Source organism: Stegostoma tigrinum, chromosome 31, assembly GCF_030684315.1.
Source record: "Stegostoma tigrinum isolate sSteTig4 chromosome 31, sSteTig4.hap1, whole genome shotgun sequence".
NCBI classification, from domain to species: Eukaryota; Metazoa; Chordata; class Chondrichthyes; order Orectolobiformes; family Stegostomatidae; genus Stegostoma; species Stegostoma tigrinum.
The window spans coordinates 25806404-25824442 of record NC_081384.1 but is presented as its reverse complement, the minus strand read 5'-3'; the positions used below and the strand labels follow the sequence as shown (position 1 = coordinate 25824442).

Below are 18039 nucleotides of genomic sequence, written 5' to 3'. Positions count from 1 at the left end.
TAGATTGACTGACTTCGTACGAATAGAGTAAGGAAATAAATCAGGGGACCTTTTTGGCACAGCATTTATTTTGTGAGTAAATTCATATAAGATAAGATTATCTGAATGTGTTTTCCAAAAATTCATTTCCCAGTGGGTCCTGGAACTGTTATCTGTTGTATCTCACGAGACATAGGGAATTCTGTGTTGTTGTTTAGTTCTATGAGGTTTTTTTTGTATTTACCCAAGTGATTACAGTTCATGGATGAGTTTTGATATACCCATGATGAAATAGTTCTCATCCCTCGCACTGTTGTACTAAGTCCAACCTGCACTGCTCTTATGTCCTGATATTCATGCTGAATTATGAGATGCAAAAGTGAATGCAATTCTCCAGTTGTGATCTAACCAGAATTTTTTCACTGTTAAGTTTAACTTCCTTCAAGACTCTGTGCCATTCTTAGGATCTCACCGACTCAGATTCAAACAATAGTTCCAATGATTGTATGTACTAAGGCAGGCCCCACAAATCGCAAGGAACCGGTGGCAGCCAGGCGCACGTTGCATACTGTAAAACATGATGATCAAAAGAGCATTAGACATCTTCTTCCGACCTAAACATTCATAAGCCATGGGACAAGAACAGGAGCGAACAGAAAATGATGATCAATCAGTTTTAGTACAACAGACACTGGAGGAAAGAGTACAGGCTCTGGTGAACCAGTTCTTTTTTTGGGCTGTCTTTTATTTCATTAGAACTTTTAATAATCGTTCATCAATAATGCAGTGTACTTGAAATAAAAAACTAAATAGAGTGAATTTTACAATGGTCTGTACCACTGTAAAGATCTCACATGGTTAAATACATAATGGGGAAAACATAGGCCTTGTTGTGTAATTTTAATTCCGTTGACTTGAATTATCCTAAAATCTACAGCAACCATAATTTTTCAATGTACCCTGATTGGCCTCACAAAATTCAACTCACTGGTTAAAAGTTTTAAAATGGCTTGTTGTTTCTCATTTGAAGACAATAGTGAGATGCAGTGTATGTTTAATCTGGTCCATTGCTGAGTTTGTCAATTGTAGTTTGCATATTAATAGACAATGGCATCTCTATGCTATGACTGCTATGTGACCTACTATTGAAAGGACAATATATAAAGTTTTCTGCAAATGTTGCTGTGATTCAGCTTGCTGCCACATCAATTTATTTTTATTCATTCAGAGGATGTGGCCATCATGAGCAAGACCTGGAGTTGTTGCCCATCCCTAATTGCTCTGGAGAAGGTCGTCAGCTGCTCTCCTGAACTGTGGTCCATGTGTGGTGTGTACAGCCACAACATTATTAAGGGGAGTGGTGAAGTTCGTTGATGCAGCAACAGTGAAGGAGCAGCAATATAGTTCCAAGTCAGGACTGTGTATGACTTGGAAGAGAATTTGCAAGCGGTGGTTGCTACTGCTCTTGTCCTTCTTCTGGTAGAAGTTGTGATTTGGAAGATGCTTATGAAAAGGCTTGATGAGTTGTTGTAGTGCAACTTGTAGACAGTACAAACATAGAGAGTGTTGGGGAAACTTGGCAGGTCTGGGAGCATTTGAGAGAAACAGAATTAATATTTCAAGCTGGTATGACTCTTCTTCAGAACTGAAAGATATTGGAAATAGAGTTTTATTTTAGACTTTTGACAGAGGCAGTGGAAGAACATGATGGTATAGAGACCCAATACAACAAGCAAAGGAGTTGTTAATAGTGGGAAAAGAAAGATGTAAAAAGAAGGGTGTAACAAGCTGAAAGATTAAAATGGAAATCCCATCACAGAGAAGAGGAGAATATCTTCAAAGTGGGCACATCTCAAAGAGAAGTGACAACGAATCCCTGTGTTTGTTTCAGATTTACAGCACTACAGTATTTTGCCTTCATTGTAGATATCCTGGTGGTGAAAAGAGTGAATGTTCAAGCAATACCTTGGTGTTGTGCTTTATGAGCATTGTTGGAGTACACCCATCCAGGCAATTAGAGAGCATGCTATCACATGCCGACTTGAGTATTGTAAATGGTAGGGACTCATTTTGGAGTAAATGTTTGTTACTGGTCCCAAAATTCCCAGCCTCTGACCTGTTGTTGTTTTTACAGTTCCGATATGACTGGTTCAGTTACGTTTCTGCTTAATAGTAAACTTCCCCAATTAAAGATGTTCATGGTGGACATTCAACAAAGAAAGTGCTGTTGTACACTAAGGGGAGATTGCTAATTTTTCTCTTGCAGGTGGCCATTGCTCAGTTGTTGTGCGTGGCAATGTAACAGACCGAGCTGCTTCAGCATTGTGTCAGGAAGAGTTTGCCTTGTTCATACGGCAAAGACTTGCTAATTTTGATTCCTTTTGAAGCAAAAACCGACCAGTGACTTGACAGTTTCTCAACTTCTTCAGTGCTTTTAAATATGTGTTCTATCTGCATGCAGAATCCTCCTATCAATCATTGCTCTGTTTGAGAACAGAGATTTATAGGGATATATAGTCCCTAAATTTCTAATACACGGTGTCAAAGATCTATTTCTAAATAGGTTGAAAGCAGTGGATCTTGCAACATTGAATATAAACTGAATGTTCTCAACATTATTTCAGTACATTGGTTTTGTGGCATTCAGTGAAAATCTTTTGACATAGACATCAAATTCACAGGTGCATATCTGAATTTCAGTAGGTCAACTTGATCACAATTCTGTTTCCCAGAAGGAAAAGCCGGTAAAACAGGTTCACAAACTGAACAATTATAGAGTCATAGAGCGCTACAGTGTGGAAACAGACTATTTGGCCCAACCAGTCCATGCTGAACATAATTCTAAAAGTAACTTGTCCCACTTGCCTGCTCCTGGCCCATATCCCTCCAAACCTTTCCTATTCATGTACTTATCCAAATGTCTTTTAACTGTTGTAACTGTGCCTGCATCCACCACTTCCTCTGGAAGTTCAATCCACACACGGACGACCCTCTGTGTAAAAAAAATTGCCCCTAATTCCTGTTTCAAATTTCTCTCCTCTCATCTTAAAATTGAGCCCCCTTGTCTTGAAATTCTCCATTCTGGGGAAAATATACCCACCATCAACCCTATCCACACCCTTTATGATTTTATACAGATCCCAGGCTATCCAGCCTTTCTTTATAATCAATGCAGTCATTTCCAAATATTACAGTCTTTTAACTAGTTTTCGTCTGATTCAAAAGTTGTTATTGTATCAGCAACCATCTTTTCAGGTACTTTCTCTTTCCTTTCAAAATACCTGTTGTCATTACTGTGAATCCCTCCTGCAAAGATATATGCTCAATCGTTGCAAACTATTTTACCATCACAAATTCTCTTGTCATGTCCCAAATCAGTGCCCAATGCTCTGTAACTATCCAGCCAGACAGCCTTCCATTGTAACAAAGTGTGAAGCTGGATGAACACAGCAGGCCAAGCAGCATCTTAGGAGCACAAAAGCTGACGTTTCAGGCCGAGACCATTCATCAGAGAGGGGGATGGGGAGAGGATTCTGGAATAAATAGGGAGAGAGGGTGAGGCAGACCGAAGATGGAGAGAAAAGAAGATAGGTGGAGAGGAGAGTATAGGTGAGGAGGTAGAGAGGGGATAGGTCAGTCCAGAGAAGACAGACAGGTCAAGGAAGCGGGATGAGGTGGGAGGTAGGAAATTGAGGTGCGGCTTGAGGTGGGAGGAAGGGATGGGTGAGAGGAAGAACAGGTTAGGGAAGCGGAGACAGGCTGGGCTGGTTTTGGGATGCAGTGGGGGGAGGGGATGAGCTGGGCTGGTTTTGTGATGCAGTGGGGGTAGGGGATGAACTGGGCTGGTTTTGGGATGCAGTGGGGGAAGGGGAGATTTTGAAGCTTGTGAAGTCCACATTGATACCATTGGGCTGCAGGGTTCCCAAGCGGAATATGAGTTGCTGTTCTTGCAACCTTCGGGTGGCATCATTGTGGCACTGCAGGAGGCCCATGATGGACATGTCATCTGAGGAATGGGAGGGGGAGGTAAAATGATTTGCGACTGGGAGGTGCAGTTGTTTATTGCGAACGGAGCGGAGGTGTTCTGTAAAGCGGTCCCCAAGCCTCCGCTTGTTTTCCCCAATGTAGAGGAAGCCATGCCGGGTACAATGGATACAGTATACCACATTGGCAGATGTGCAGGTGAACATCTGCTTAATATGGAAGGTCATCTTGGGCCCTGGGATAGGGGTGAGGGAAGAGGTGTGGGGGCAAATGTAGCACTTCCTGCGGTTGAAGGGGAAGGTGCCAGGTGTGGTGGGGTTGGAGGGGAGTGTGGAGCGGACAAGGGAGTTGCAAAGAGAGTGGTCTCTCTGGATGGCAGACAAGGATGGGGATAGAAAAATGGCTTGGGTGGTGGGGTCGGATTGTAGATAGCGGAAGTGTCGGAGGATTGTGCGTTGTATCTGGAGGTTGGTGGGGTGGTATGTGAGAATGAGGGGGATCCTCTTGGGGCGGTTGTGGCGGGGGCAGGGTGTGAGGGATGTGTTGCCTTCCATTGTGTTGGGATACATCACCAAAACTGCCATAATGTAAGACCCAGAAACCACGTCTTCTGTGACTGTGAGCATGTATTTTATCCCTCCAGCATCTCTCTTCTGCCTTGATCAACTATACCACCCTCATTAAATTACTAACTTCCAGTGTCCATCAAATTCTTTCCTAAGCAATTTAGCCAGAAAATCTCCATCAATGAATTATCTTTTCCACCCACAATGTTAACACAACGATCCTTGTCCCACTCCCTCTTCTCAGCTATGTTCTGCCCTTTGATGACATCATCCATAAACATAGGGCCAACTTCCATGCATTCAACTGTACTTTTCCAGTACCTCTTTCCACTGAATTACTGGTTCCATGTTTTCAGACAGCTTGTCTGACATTTAGTCAAGACATAATTTCCTTATCCACAAGTTCCTTCACTGAAATGTTGTCAAACAAATTTGACACATAGTTTTGTGAGATATCAGGGCAAATCACCAAAAGTTTGTTTCAAATGGAAGGCTAAGGAACATCTTAAAGGAGAGAGAGGTAGCAAGTAAAGGAAGCTTATGAGGAGAATTTCAGAGCATGAAGTTCTATAAAACTGAAGTTGTAGACACCAACGGAAATGTGATGAAATTTAATGGTGTGCAAGAGGCCAGAACAGAGATCATAGAATCCCTACAGTGTAGATAGAGGCCATTCAGCTCTTCAAGTCTGCACCAACTCTCAAAAATGCATTCCACCCAGGCCTCGCCCGTACCCAAACTTATCATGGCTAATCCAACTAGCTTGCATATCCCTAGACACAATAAGACAATTTAGCATGGCCAATCCACCTAACCTGCACATCTTTGGACTGTGGGAGGAAATTGGATTACTCAGCAGAAACCCATGCCGATATGGAGAGAATGTGCAAACTCCACACAGTCATCTGAGGCTGGAATTGAACCCAGGTCCCTAGCACTGTGTGGGTAGCAATGCTAACCACTGTGTCACCCTGATATGTTAGCAATTTGAAAGAAGGGTGGAGGTTACAGGGATAAAAGGCAGATGAGACCATTTGTAAGCCAGGTTGAGAATTTTTGGATACTCAGACAATTGTAAAGAGGGAGATTTCTTCTATATGCTCTTTAAAGCTATTTAGCAGTGCTGGAATGAAGCAAGAATCCTCACTGTTATAAGTAAACTAGTTTTCATTAAAAAAAAATGTTAAGACCAATGGACAGGTATAGAATGAGGAAAATCTCCAAGGAAACTCAATTCAACTCAGTTAAGTGTTCATCTGACCATCTGAGCCAAATGAAATAACCCATGGTGCATATTGAAAGATACAAACATGCCAATTAGAAGTAAGCCCACTTAGCTGCTTGAGCATGCTCTGCTCTCAGTAAGATGGAGTTAGATCTAATTGGTCTACATTCTCATCTACACCAGACAAACTTTCACCCCATTGCTCTTCAAGAGTATAACTATTTCTGTGTCAAAATATCCAAAGACAGTGCTTCCACACTACCTTTTGAGAAAGAGAGTTCCAAACACTCACAATGCTATGTGAGAAAAAAGATTGCCTCATGTCTGTTACAAATGAACAATATCCAGTTTTTAAATAGTTGACCTCAAGTCTGAGACTTGTACAAAGAGAAAACATCTCTTCTACATGCACCTTGTCAAGATCCCTCAGGATTTTACTTGTTTCATTCAAATCACCTCTAACTTTACTGAACTCTAGCTGACGCAAAGCAAGCCTGTTCAACTTCTCCTCAGAAAACAACTAGTCCAGGCATTTAGTCTCATCAACCCTCACTGAATTACTTCCAATGTGCTTAAGCCCATCCTTAAATAAGGAAACAATACTGTATAGAGGACTCTGGATGTGATCTTATCAATTTGCTGCATAATTGAAGGATGACCCCTGACTTTTGTGTTCAGTTGTCCTTGCAATAAGCACTAATTCTATTCATCGAGTCCCTACAGCATGGAAACAGGCCCTTTGGCCCAACAAGTCCACACTGGAACTCAGACCCATACCGCGACAACCCACATAATCTACACATCCCTGAACACTGTGGACAATTTAGCATGGCCAATCCACCTAGCCTGCTCACCTTTGGACTGTGGGAGGAAACCAAAGCACTCAAAGGAAACCCATGCAGACATAGGGAAAAGTGCAAACTCCACACAGACAAGGGTGGAATCAAACCTGGGTCCCTGGTGTTGTGAGGCAGCAGTGCTAACCACTGAGCCACCATGCCTGCATCCTTACTTTTTTATGCTTCAGGCACCAAGGCTCACTCTGCAGCTCAGAGCTCTGCAATCTCTTTTTATTTTGGTAATATAATTGTCTTTTTCTTATGTTTCCTGCTGAAATGGACAATCACATTTTCCAAAAAATACATTAAGTTTGCCAGATCTTTGTTCACTCATTTAACGTGCCTATATCCTTTTGTAATCTCTTTATGTCCTCTTTAATAACTTACTTTTCTAGATATGTTTGAGTCATTATCAAACTTAGCAACCATATCTTCAGTCCATTCATTCTAGTCATTTCTGAAATTCTTTACAGATCCCTGTGGTACACCACCTATTACATCTTTCCAGAAAATTACCCATTTATGCCTCATCCCTGTGACCTGTTAGACAGCCAATCTGTTATCCATGCTAATATGTTGCTCTCCATAACATGAGAATTTTTTTCAATGGCCTTTGATTTGGTACCTTATGCTTCTGGAAATCTAAATCTGGTATATCTACTGAGCTCTCTTTATCCACATCACATGTTACTTAAGCAAAGACTATCAATAAATAGTTTAACATGATTTCACTTTCATGAACAATATTGATTCTATGTGATTATCTTAAATTTTACAACTACCCCCCCTTAGACCTTGAATGATACTTTCAAATATCTTCTCTATGACCTTCTCTATTATCTGCTTTCATAGAACATAGAACAGTACAGCACAGAACAGGCCCTTCAGCCCACGATGTTGTGCTGACCATTGATCCTCATGTATGCACCCTCAGATTTCTGCGACCATATGCATGTCCAGCAGTCTTTTAAATGACCCCAATGACCTTGCTTCCACAACAGCTGCTGGCAATGCATTCCATGCTCTCACAACTCTCTGTGTAAAGAACCCACCTCTAACATTCCCTCTATACTTTCCTCCAACCAGCTTAAAACTATGGCCCCTCGTGTTAGCCATTTCTGCCCTGGGAAATAGTCACTGGCTATCAACTCTATCTATGCCTCTCATTATCTTGTATACCTCAATTAGGTCCCCTCTCCTCCTCCTTTTCTCCAATGAAAAAAGTCCGAGCTCAGTCAATCTCTCTTCATAAGATAAGCCCTCCAGTCCAGGCAGTATCCTGGTAAACCTCCTATGAACCCTCTCCAAAGCATCCACATCTTTCCTATAATAGGGCGACCAGAACTGGACGCAGTATTCCAAGTGCGGTCTAACCAAAGTTTTATAGAGCTGCAACAAGATCTCACGACTCTTAAACTCAATCCCCCTGCTAATGAAAGCCAAAACACCATATGCTTTCTTAACAACCCTGTCCACTTGGGTGGCCATTTTAAGGGATCTATGTATCTGCACACCAAGATCCCTCTGTTCCTCCACACTGCCAAGAATCCTATCCTTAATCCTGCACTCAGCTTTCAAATTCAACCTTCAAAAATGCAACATCTCACATTTATCCAGGTTGAACTCCATCTGCCACCTCTCAGCCCATCTCTGCATCCTGTCAATGTCCCGCTGCAGCCTACAACAGCCCTCTATACTGTCAACGACACCTCCGACCTTTGTGTCGTCTGCAAACTTGCTGGCCCATCCTTCAATCCCCTCATCCAAGTCATTAATAAAAATTACAAACAGTAGAGGCCCAAGGACAGAGCCCTGTGGAACACCACTCACCACTGACTTCCAGGCAGAATATTTTCCTTCTACTACCACTCGCTGTCTTCTGTTGGCCAGCCAATTCTGTATCCAGACAGCTAAGTTCCCCTGTATCCCATTCTTCCTGACCTTCTGAATGAGCCTACCATGGGGAACCTTATCAAATGCCTTACTGAAGTCCATATACACCACATCCACAGCTCGACCCTCATCAACTTTTCTAGTCACATCCTCAACGAACTCGATAAGGTTTGTGAGGCATGACCTGCCCCTCACAAAGCCGTGTTGACTGCATTTAATCAAGCCATGCTCTTCCAGATGGTCATAAATCCTATCCCTCAGAATCCTTTCTAACACCTTGCAGATGACAGACGTGAGACTTACTGGTCTGTAAATGCCGGGTATTTCCCTATTTCCTTTCTTGAAGAGAGGAATTACATTTGCCTCTCTCCAGTCCTCAGGTACAACTCCAGTGGAGAGCGAGGATGCAAAGATCCTCGCAAGTGGCGAAGCAATTGCATTTCTCGCTTCCCAAAGCAGCTGAGGATAAATCTGGTCTGGGCCTGGCAACTTGTCAATCTTAATGTTTGACAAAATTTTCAGCACATCAGCTTCCTCTATCTCTATCCATTCCAGCATGCACACCTGCTCTTCAAAGGTTTCATTCACTACAAAGTTTGTTTCTTTCGTAAAGACAGAAGCAAAAAACTCATTTAGGGCTTCCCCTACCGCCTCAGACTCCACACACAAGTTCCCTATGCTATCCCTGATCGGCCCTACTCTTTCTTTGACCATTCTCTTATTCCTCACGTAAGTGTAAAATGTCTTTGTGTTTTCTCTAATTCGTTCTGCCAAGCCTTTCTCGTGCCCCCTCCTGGCTCTCCTCAGACCATTTTTGTGTGGGAGATAAGCATTAACCTGGACCATTTGTGCCAAAAAAACCTGAAACTAATTACAATTTCTATATCATTTTGAATATTATACTGTTAATAATATGTCACCTTTCAGCATCTTTGTATTTTCCTTTCTTTTCTAGTTCTTGCGCTTGATCAATATACAGAACTGCCACATTTTCATGCTTCATGCACTTTATAGCCAACTTGTGGGCTTGCTCCCACTGTATCCTTCCTTTTTTTTGAACAAAGGGGTTCCTACTTTCTATCTTCCAACTTAATAAAACCTTCCCAGAATTGAGGGAATTTTGTAAAATCAAAACCAACTCATCAACTTTCTCACTATCAGCTTCTTTCATGACCCGAGGATGAAATTTATCAGGTATGGGGAATTATCAGCCTGCAGCTCCAATAGCTTTCTCAGTATCACTCTCCCTCTTTTCCATTTTCTGATTCACAACTATTTCTGGGATATTCCTAACATTCTTTACAGTGAAGGCCAATACAAAATAGAGATAAAAAACTGAAGATGTTGGAATCCAAGGCAAATAAACAGGAGGGTAGAAGAACACAGCAAGCCAGGCAGCATCTGGAGGAAAGGAGCAGTCAGCGTTTTGGGTGTTACCCTTCTTCAGGACTGGATGTGAGGGTAGGGGGAGCTGCAGATAAAGAGAGGGGGAGGCATGGAAGCGGAATGGTGGTGATTGATGGACACTGGTAGTAGGCACAACCTGGTTAGTTGATGGGAGGAATCAGAAGGTGGAATAGAAGTGAGGAAGTGAGGCTGGAAGGGGAGCCAGAGGATGTGTGGGAAGGTTATTTTGGATTGGAAAGCTCAATGTTGAGCCCTCCGGGCTGTAGGGTGCCCAGGCAGAAGATAAGGTGCTGTTCTTCAAATTTGCATTCGGTCTCGGCAACACTGGAGAAGTCTGAGGGTGGACATGTTGGAGGGGGAGTGGTGTGGGGAGTTGAAGTGGGCAGTGACGGGGGGGGTTAGCTTGGCTGCTATATCTTGGTGAGGATGCAGAGAAAAACGGTTGCCCCTAGTCTACATTTGGTCTCACCGATGTAGAGAAGACCACATCAGGAGCATCGGCTGCAATAGACGAGGAGGAGATGCAAGTGATATTCTGTCTCATTTGGAAGGGCTCTTTATGGCCCTGAGTAGAGGTGAGGGAGATGGTGTGTGGACATGTGTTGCAACTTTTAAGCTTACAGGGGAAGGTACCAGGCTGGGTGGAGTGGTTGATGGGGAGGGTGGCGCGAACTAAGGAGTGGTAAAGGCTTCCAGAGGACTTAACATTGAGTTCTCCAATTTAAAAAAACCTTTCCATTCATCCCCCAGCTCCTCTTCCAGCCTCACCTCTTCCCTTCCATTCCACTTTCCGACCCTAACTTCCAGCCATCAATCAGATTCATTCTTCTCATCGACCAACCAAGCCATAGCTACTACCCGTGTCCACTATTCACCACCATTCCACCTCCACCCCTCTGCCCTCTCTTTATCTGCAGCTCTCCCTACCTCCACATCCAGTCCTGAAGAAGGATAATACCTGAAACAGTGACTGCTCCTTTCCTCCAGATGCTGCCTGGCCGGCTGGGTTCTTCCTGCTTCCGGTTTTTCTGCCAATACAAAATACCTCTTCAATTCAGCGGCCAGATGCTTATTTTTCTTTATTTGATCCGCAGGCTCATTTTATATATCTTTTCTTTTCTTTTCAAAATATCTCTAGAAATTCTTACTATTTGTATATATTTTAGGTAGTCTCTTATACTCTAATTTTTCCTTCCTTTTTAACCTTTTAGTCATTCTTTTCTGATCTTGTATTCTTGCCACTCTTCTGACCTGCTATTATTTTCGCACAACTGTATGCTTTTTCTTTAAATTTGACATTTTTAGTTAACTACAAATGCTGCACCCTCTCGTTGGAAATGCTCTGTGTTGGAATGTATGTATTCTGATAATTTTGAAATATCCCCTTGAATGGGTCCCATTGCATCAGTATTGCCCTATCCCTTAACCTAATTTGTCAGTTCATTTTAAAATCTAACATGACTCCATCTGCTCAGTGTTTTCAACAATCATATAATTAAGCTTTTGAGTAAGCTCCTCAGACAAAATGCCACAAATTGACTTTCTTTAACTAGTTTCTGTCATTGACATTGTTTTTATGGAAACATAGATCTTATTTACAGGAAACACTTAAAAGAGCAAATGTCCTCTCTGCAGCAGAGTCACAACTTTTTTTTAAATGGTGACTATTTCTGATTTTACTACATGTTTTTCTGAAGAAACCTTCTCACTCTATCAGTGCCTATATAGCAAGAGAGTTACCTGTGATGATAGAGAAACAAGCTGAAGCAAGGGAAAACAGAATGAAGAGTAAACTATGGCAATAGCATTAGAAACAGTTTTGGCTGTGAAAATGGTCTGGGAGATCTTAGAACTGGCAGTAACAATGCAACGGCAGCAGCAGCCAAGAACAGACAAGGAAGACAGTACGTGATCATAAGCTGGCCAGGGTGATGTAGCAGGTCCAGCTTGAATTGGGTTGGCCAGTGTCCCTAAAGAGATTGGATTCCAAGCATGTCTCTTCTCAGGGTTGTCCAAGATAGTAATCAGTGTCAGGAGTGCTATAGTCCGAGTTGTAAAGACAGACACGGTTTTGGATCACGACTTCCTTTGTCCTCAAATTGGATCCCTTGAAATACAAATGGATTTCCCATGATGCAGTCTGAATTATTAACTACTGTGACTCAGGTCAGTTCTGATAGTGATGTTAATTCTTGTTGGAAATCACTTTGTGATGAATAGCAAGAGGACTGTTGTACAACAAGTCAGAAATGTGACAGTAATCTGTTTAATTTGCATCTATTTATGTTCAGTCAGAACGAAGAGAACAGGCCAGACTTGAAGGACACATTTTTACTATATCAATTTTAAGCAAAGTATCAGTGAAAAAATTAAATAAAACTGAAAACCACCACTGATTCATTAACCAAAATATTCTAATCATGACACTCAAGGCTTTACTTCCTGATTAACAGTTTATTCTATAAATTGGCCTACTTTTTGTGGAGATATCATGACTATTTGTGTCCTCCCTGTTAATGCGAGATACAGTCATCATTTTTTCCGTACTATTTAATCACATTCCGCATCTTTCTATTCTAAATACGGATGTCAATCGTTCTTGGTCACTGATTGGTGAAAATTCATTGAAAGACCAATCAATTATAGTAAGCTCCACTGTCACCCACTATTGCTAGCAATCAGTGTGAAGCTGCAGAAATCCCCCACTCAATAACATTCTGGTTTGTAGGGAGGGGTAATGATTATTAAGGAAAAGGAACAAAGAATTTAAGGTAAATAATTTTAAGCTGGAGGGGTCAGTGTCTTAGCCTCTGAGTCCCACTTGAGGATGTGCTGGCCATGGAAGGTGCCACCATATCATAACCAAACCTGTAAATCTTTCCAATGTACTAATGGAAAGCAGCAAGAACGGGAGCATCTTCTGCTCAGTCATGTTTGGTGTGGCGTGGCATTCCCTGAGCTGTAGGCTTTGGCAATGGGCAAGTCACCTGCTCTTGGAAAACCTGGCTATGGAAACCTACAAATGCATGTTATTTCTGCATATGAATTATAAGGTTCAAAAGGTCCCTCTAAATATAATCTAAGAAAAGGTGAGAAAAGGATACTAAAACAGAAACCGTGTCCAGTATTTAACATATATATGTGCTAGTTAGTTAACACAATAAAAGAAAAGTCATAAAATGAAATAACAAAAAATAAATGGAATGTTTGAAGTTCAGTCAAAAGTCTGTTGTTCCCTCAAATGGAAAATATTAAAAAATTATGTCTTTTTTTAAAATTGTTCACCTGATGTTGATTCTGTTTGTAATTAGGTCCTAGAAGGAGTCAAGATCAATCTGGCAGAGATCTTACGGGGCACAGGGAAGCCGCTCACAAGCAGGTATCGTTCTACTGGAGCCAGAACTGACAAAGGCATATCCCATTTCAGTCAAACTTATAAGCCATTCTTATTAACAACTGAAGTCTTTTGCCAAAACTGACAGGGCTGTCCCTACAGACCATTCAAACAGCAAGTCGACATAGTCATATTCTCACAAAATCATACCTTTTAGCCATTGTCCCAGTCTGCTTCATCAGTATCCCTGGATAAGGTGTGTCCCACAAGCAGAACATCTCAGTAATGGTGTTGCCTCAATGATGTCAGGATGGAATGACTCAGTGAGTCCTCAACACTGGCTCTGAACTCCATAAAGTCTCCTTGCAGCAAATCAAACATGGCTAATGAAACTTCCCACTTAACACCCTCTAAGCTATTGTAACACAGAAAAAAAACACTAACGGTGCTCTGAGTTTTAGACTTTGAGGTTCACTGCTGAAAGTGGCTCAGTAACACAATTATTGACCAACCTAGCAGAATCCTGAAGGACATAGCTATTCGACTGCACTATAGTGCATAATGAAAGAACCCTCAAGACAGAAAAACTCAATTGACATTTTCCTCACCAAACTACTTGTTGCAAATTTGTCCATCCACAACACTACTGGTTGGGGTAACTACTTCACAGCCTTTGAGGCAATGTTCTATCTTCCCATTGAGATACTGTCCTTATGTGAGATGGTACCATCACCTTTGTGTTAAATGGGATAGATTCAGAATACAACTAGAAGCTAAAAACTGATTATCTATGATGTTGTGGGCTATGTGCAGCAGTAGCTAAATTATATTTCATAAACCTAACTGCATGTCCCAATATATCCCTCATTCAATCATTACCATCAGTGAAGGGGACAACTTTAGTACAATGGTTAACGTTTTGCATCTGATATGACTCTTCAAGCAATAAGTCACATTGGGAAATGCATTCTGTAGTTCTGTCAAATTTTCCACAGAATTTAGAAACTATTTGCATTGAATATCATTTATTCACCATTGCATGTATAGAATTTGGAGTTTTATTACCAATTAACCCTGAGAAGTTAAGAAAATGCAACATCAAGCACATATTGAAACACAGGGAATTAGCTTTCAAAGAAGGGGAGAGGAAGAGATGTCTAGAATAAAAAAGCAGGTAAAGTCATTTGCAGTTTAAAGTTCTTGAAGTCCTTGTGTAGCAAGAAGGAGAGCTGACTCCTAGCTGTTTAGTTGCTGATCTGTTTCCACAGCAGTAACAAAGTTTTCAGGTATCCTTGAGGTCTGTGTGAACAGTTATGGTTTCATTGATAGTTTAGCTCAGAAAAAGCTGTAGTCGGAGATCAGTTTTCATATTCCTCAGTGTACTCATTTTTTGCCCAAGCTGAATTCTCCATAGACGTCCCTGAATCTAAGAAATGATGTGCGGGCTTTGGAGGGGGTCCAGAGGAGGTTTACAAGAATGATCCTGGGAATGAGAGGCTTGTCATACTAGGAGCAGTTGAGGACTCTGGGTCTGTATGCAATGCAATTTGAAAGGACCGGGGAGGGTATTTCATTGAAACTTACAGAATACTGAGAAGCCTGGATAGAGTGGGCATTGAGATGTTTCCTCTAGTAGGAGAGTCTAGGACCCCAAGGTATAGCCTCAGAGTGAAGGGAAAGCTCTTTAGAATCAAGATAAGGTGGAATTTCTTCAGCTAAAGAGTGGTGAATCTGTGGAACCCAGTGTTGCAGAAGGCCACAGAAGCCAAATCATTGAGTGTATTTAAGTCAGCGATAGATAGGTTCTTGAATGGTAAGGAGATCAAGGATTACACGGAGAAGGCAGGAGAATGAGGTTGAGAAATATATTAGCCATGATTGAAAGGCAGAGCAGACATGATAGGACAAATGGCCTAATTCTATTCCTATGTTTCATGGTCTTTCATCACAATGTGTAACTTCCAGAAAAATTTGAAGTAATTTGAGAGATACAGATATGACTTTCATTGATCTTTTATGAAGATACAAATTTTGAGTTAGACTGATCCTTGTTTACTAAGTATTTCTTGATCTTAACTCAGCCTAGTCAGGTGATCCCAGCAACCATTTTAGGTAAGCATTAGTCCCTTTTAAAACCATGTTTTAGTCCATGAAAGACTCAAGCATTAAAGTCAAATGATGAAAGTTAAACATTTATCATTCATTTTCACGACAATCATAAATGTTTAAATTGTTCTCAATGAAGATATTCTCCTGTTCTTCCATTGCAGGAATTCTGTTATCTTCCAATTAGCAAGGCCTCTTTAATTATTTGTTATTTGTACCATTTCTACCAACAGGCATTATCTCCAAAAAGCAGCGTCTGCCTGTTTCTCCAATTAATTGTTTAACCCATTGAAGAGGTTCCCTTGTATCTCTCTGTGTCCCAGTGAACACAGTTCCTGAATCCTTAACATTATGAACTTCTTGTCTCTGAATTTACAAGGTATATCTATGCAAGGGAATAAAATATTTTTCACTGAGATTAATCATGGTCACTCAAAAGTATTCGGCTCACTATTACCTGTGAAGGCTTGCACAATTTATGATGCCAATCATTCATGTCCCTGCTTTTAAATTGCCCAAAATTCTGCATTCTTAATGATTGGAAAATATAAAACACATCCATGTTGCATACTATTCCAAGCAATGACAATAACATCAATGGGGTAGAGTTAGAGTTAGAGAACAAACCCAAAGCTGATGGGTGTTCCTATATCCAGAAGTGACTGAGGGCATTAAGTAGAACAACGTATCTTTAGAAAACAGTGATAAAACTCACCATTCAGTGTCACTCCAATCTGTATTGCCGTGTCTCAGACACCTCAGATATTTGTTGAAATGAACGAACTGAAAACGGATGAAAACAGACATCAATACTGGCAAGAGACTGGACGATGGATAAAGTATGAAGAGGATCTGGACAAGGATTCAGGCCGATGGGGTAGAGCACATGTACCTTCTCTCACCTTCAGGAGTCTCCTGGAACTCAAAAGGGGCATCAGCAAAGGTAGGTATACCTGCCAATATAATCCCCTAGTCCAATGCTATATTGCAAATCTGACAGATTTCTGCTCTTTTTACAAGAGATGATTGCAAAAGCCAGTCAAAAACTGATTTTGTTTTCGCTCATAGGTGCTGTTCTACTTGACCTGGAGGAAACCACATTTGCTGGCATTAGTGTTAATATCGTGGAAGAGATGATAGCCAAGGATCAGATAAGGGCAGAAAATAAAACCAGTGTGCTGAATATATTGCTCCAAAAACACAAGTAAAGTGACCCTGTTTCCATTCATCTCCTCATACTCAGGATTAGCTGCCTGCAGCTACCTATAGGGTCATTATGGAATGTTACTGTGAAAGTAGAAAATAATTATTGTAATGGTAAAAAGCTTAGTTTTAAGCCCTCCAATCTATTGAGTAACATTTCTGACTGACATGTTATTCTAAGGAATTGTATGGCTTAAAATGGGACTCCTCATTATTGTTTAGAGACTTTAGTAAGCTTCTCCAACTCTATTTATTTTATTTGCTAGAAACATTAGGAAAAACTTTTGCTGTTAGGTTCATAATATACACTGATAATTCCTCCTCTTCGCGCCTTTGACCCCTCCAGGCCATTGGGATAATGAGACCTACAGAACTAGCAAGCCACAAACTTCTGAAACCTTATCAGTGACATTTCCAGATAAGATAATGGCAGATGTATTGATTAGCCTTTTGGTAATTTCTGACATGGTTCCTCCCCAGCCATGACTAGTGTTCATTCTATTTTCATCCTTCTCACAGCAAATCCAGGCATTAATAAGACAGAATGGGCTGCCAGCAGCAGTAGAATTATATTTAAACACAAAAAGTGAACTCATGGCCTGGTATATTCCCTACTGTACAATCACCATTAAGTCAGGGGAACAATCCTGCCATGTAGCAGGCAAGCATGCCTGAAACAGCACCAGGTATACATAAAAATGAAGTTCTACCTGGTGAAACTACAGCATAGGACTTCTTGAATGCCAGATAGCAGAAGCAGCATGCAATAGACAGAACCAAGTGACCTCACAATCAACAGGTCATATCCAAACATTGCTGTCCAGCTGTGCCCAGTCATGAATAGTGGTGGATAATTAAACAGCTCTCTGGGGGAGGAGGCCTGACAAATAGCCCCATTCTCAATGATGGAGGGAGCCCAGCACAACAGTGGGACAGAAAAGTTGACAGATTTTGCCCGTAGTGTTCAGGGGTGTGTGGGTTATAGGGGGATGGGTCTGGGTGGGATGCTCCAAAGGGCAGTGTCGACTTGTTGGGCTGAAGGGCCTGTTTCCACACTGTAGGGAATCTAATCTAATCTAGCATTCAGGCATGGACTGATAGGTTTAGTAACCTTCACGTGACACAAGTACCAGGTAATGGCATCTCCAACAGGGGAAAATCTAATCATCTCCTTTTGAGATTCAAAAGCATCATCATCCTGAGACCAAGCTTCTGAGAATTACCAAGAAGAAGAAACTGATAAATACTGCAACAGGAGGCAAAAAAATTAGAAATTCGGCAGTGATTAGCTCACTAACTGCTAAACTTTGTCCATCATCTACAAGGGGCTAGTCAGGAATGAAGTGAAATGCTCTCTCCCCCTGTCTTGATAAGTGCAATTCCAACCACACTCGCAATGTTTAATGCCATCCAGGACAGAGCAGCCCAATTGGTTGGCACCCCCTCCGCCATCTTCAACATGCACTCTACACACATGGTCAGCTGTGTACCATCTGCAAGACG

At 41.5% G+C, this 18039-nt stretch overlaps 1 protein-coding gene across 4 annotated transcripts in view; it reads left to right on the top strand.

Moving 5' to 3' along the window:
* The window catches only part of LOC125466202 (anion exchange protein 2-like), an 84244-nt gene that overhangs the window by 24593 nt on the left and 41612 nt on the right, over positions 1-18039 (top strand). For all 4 annotated transcript variants that reach the window (XM_048560417.2, XM_048560416.2, XM_048560419.2 and 1 more), the window contains 3 exons: positions 13205-13272; positions 16087-16276; positions 16402-16537. In XM_048560417.2, coding sequence (XP_048416374.1) covers positions 13205-13272; positions 16087-16276; positions 16402-16537 — 394 coding nt within the window. The remainder of the gene's footprint in view (positions 1-13204; positions 13273-16086; positions 16277-16401; positions 16538-18039) is intronic.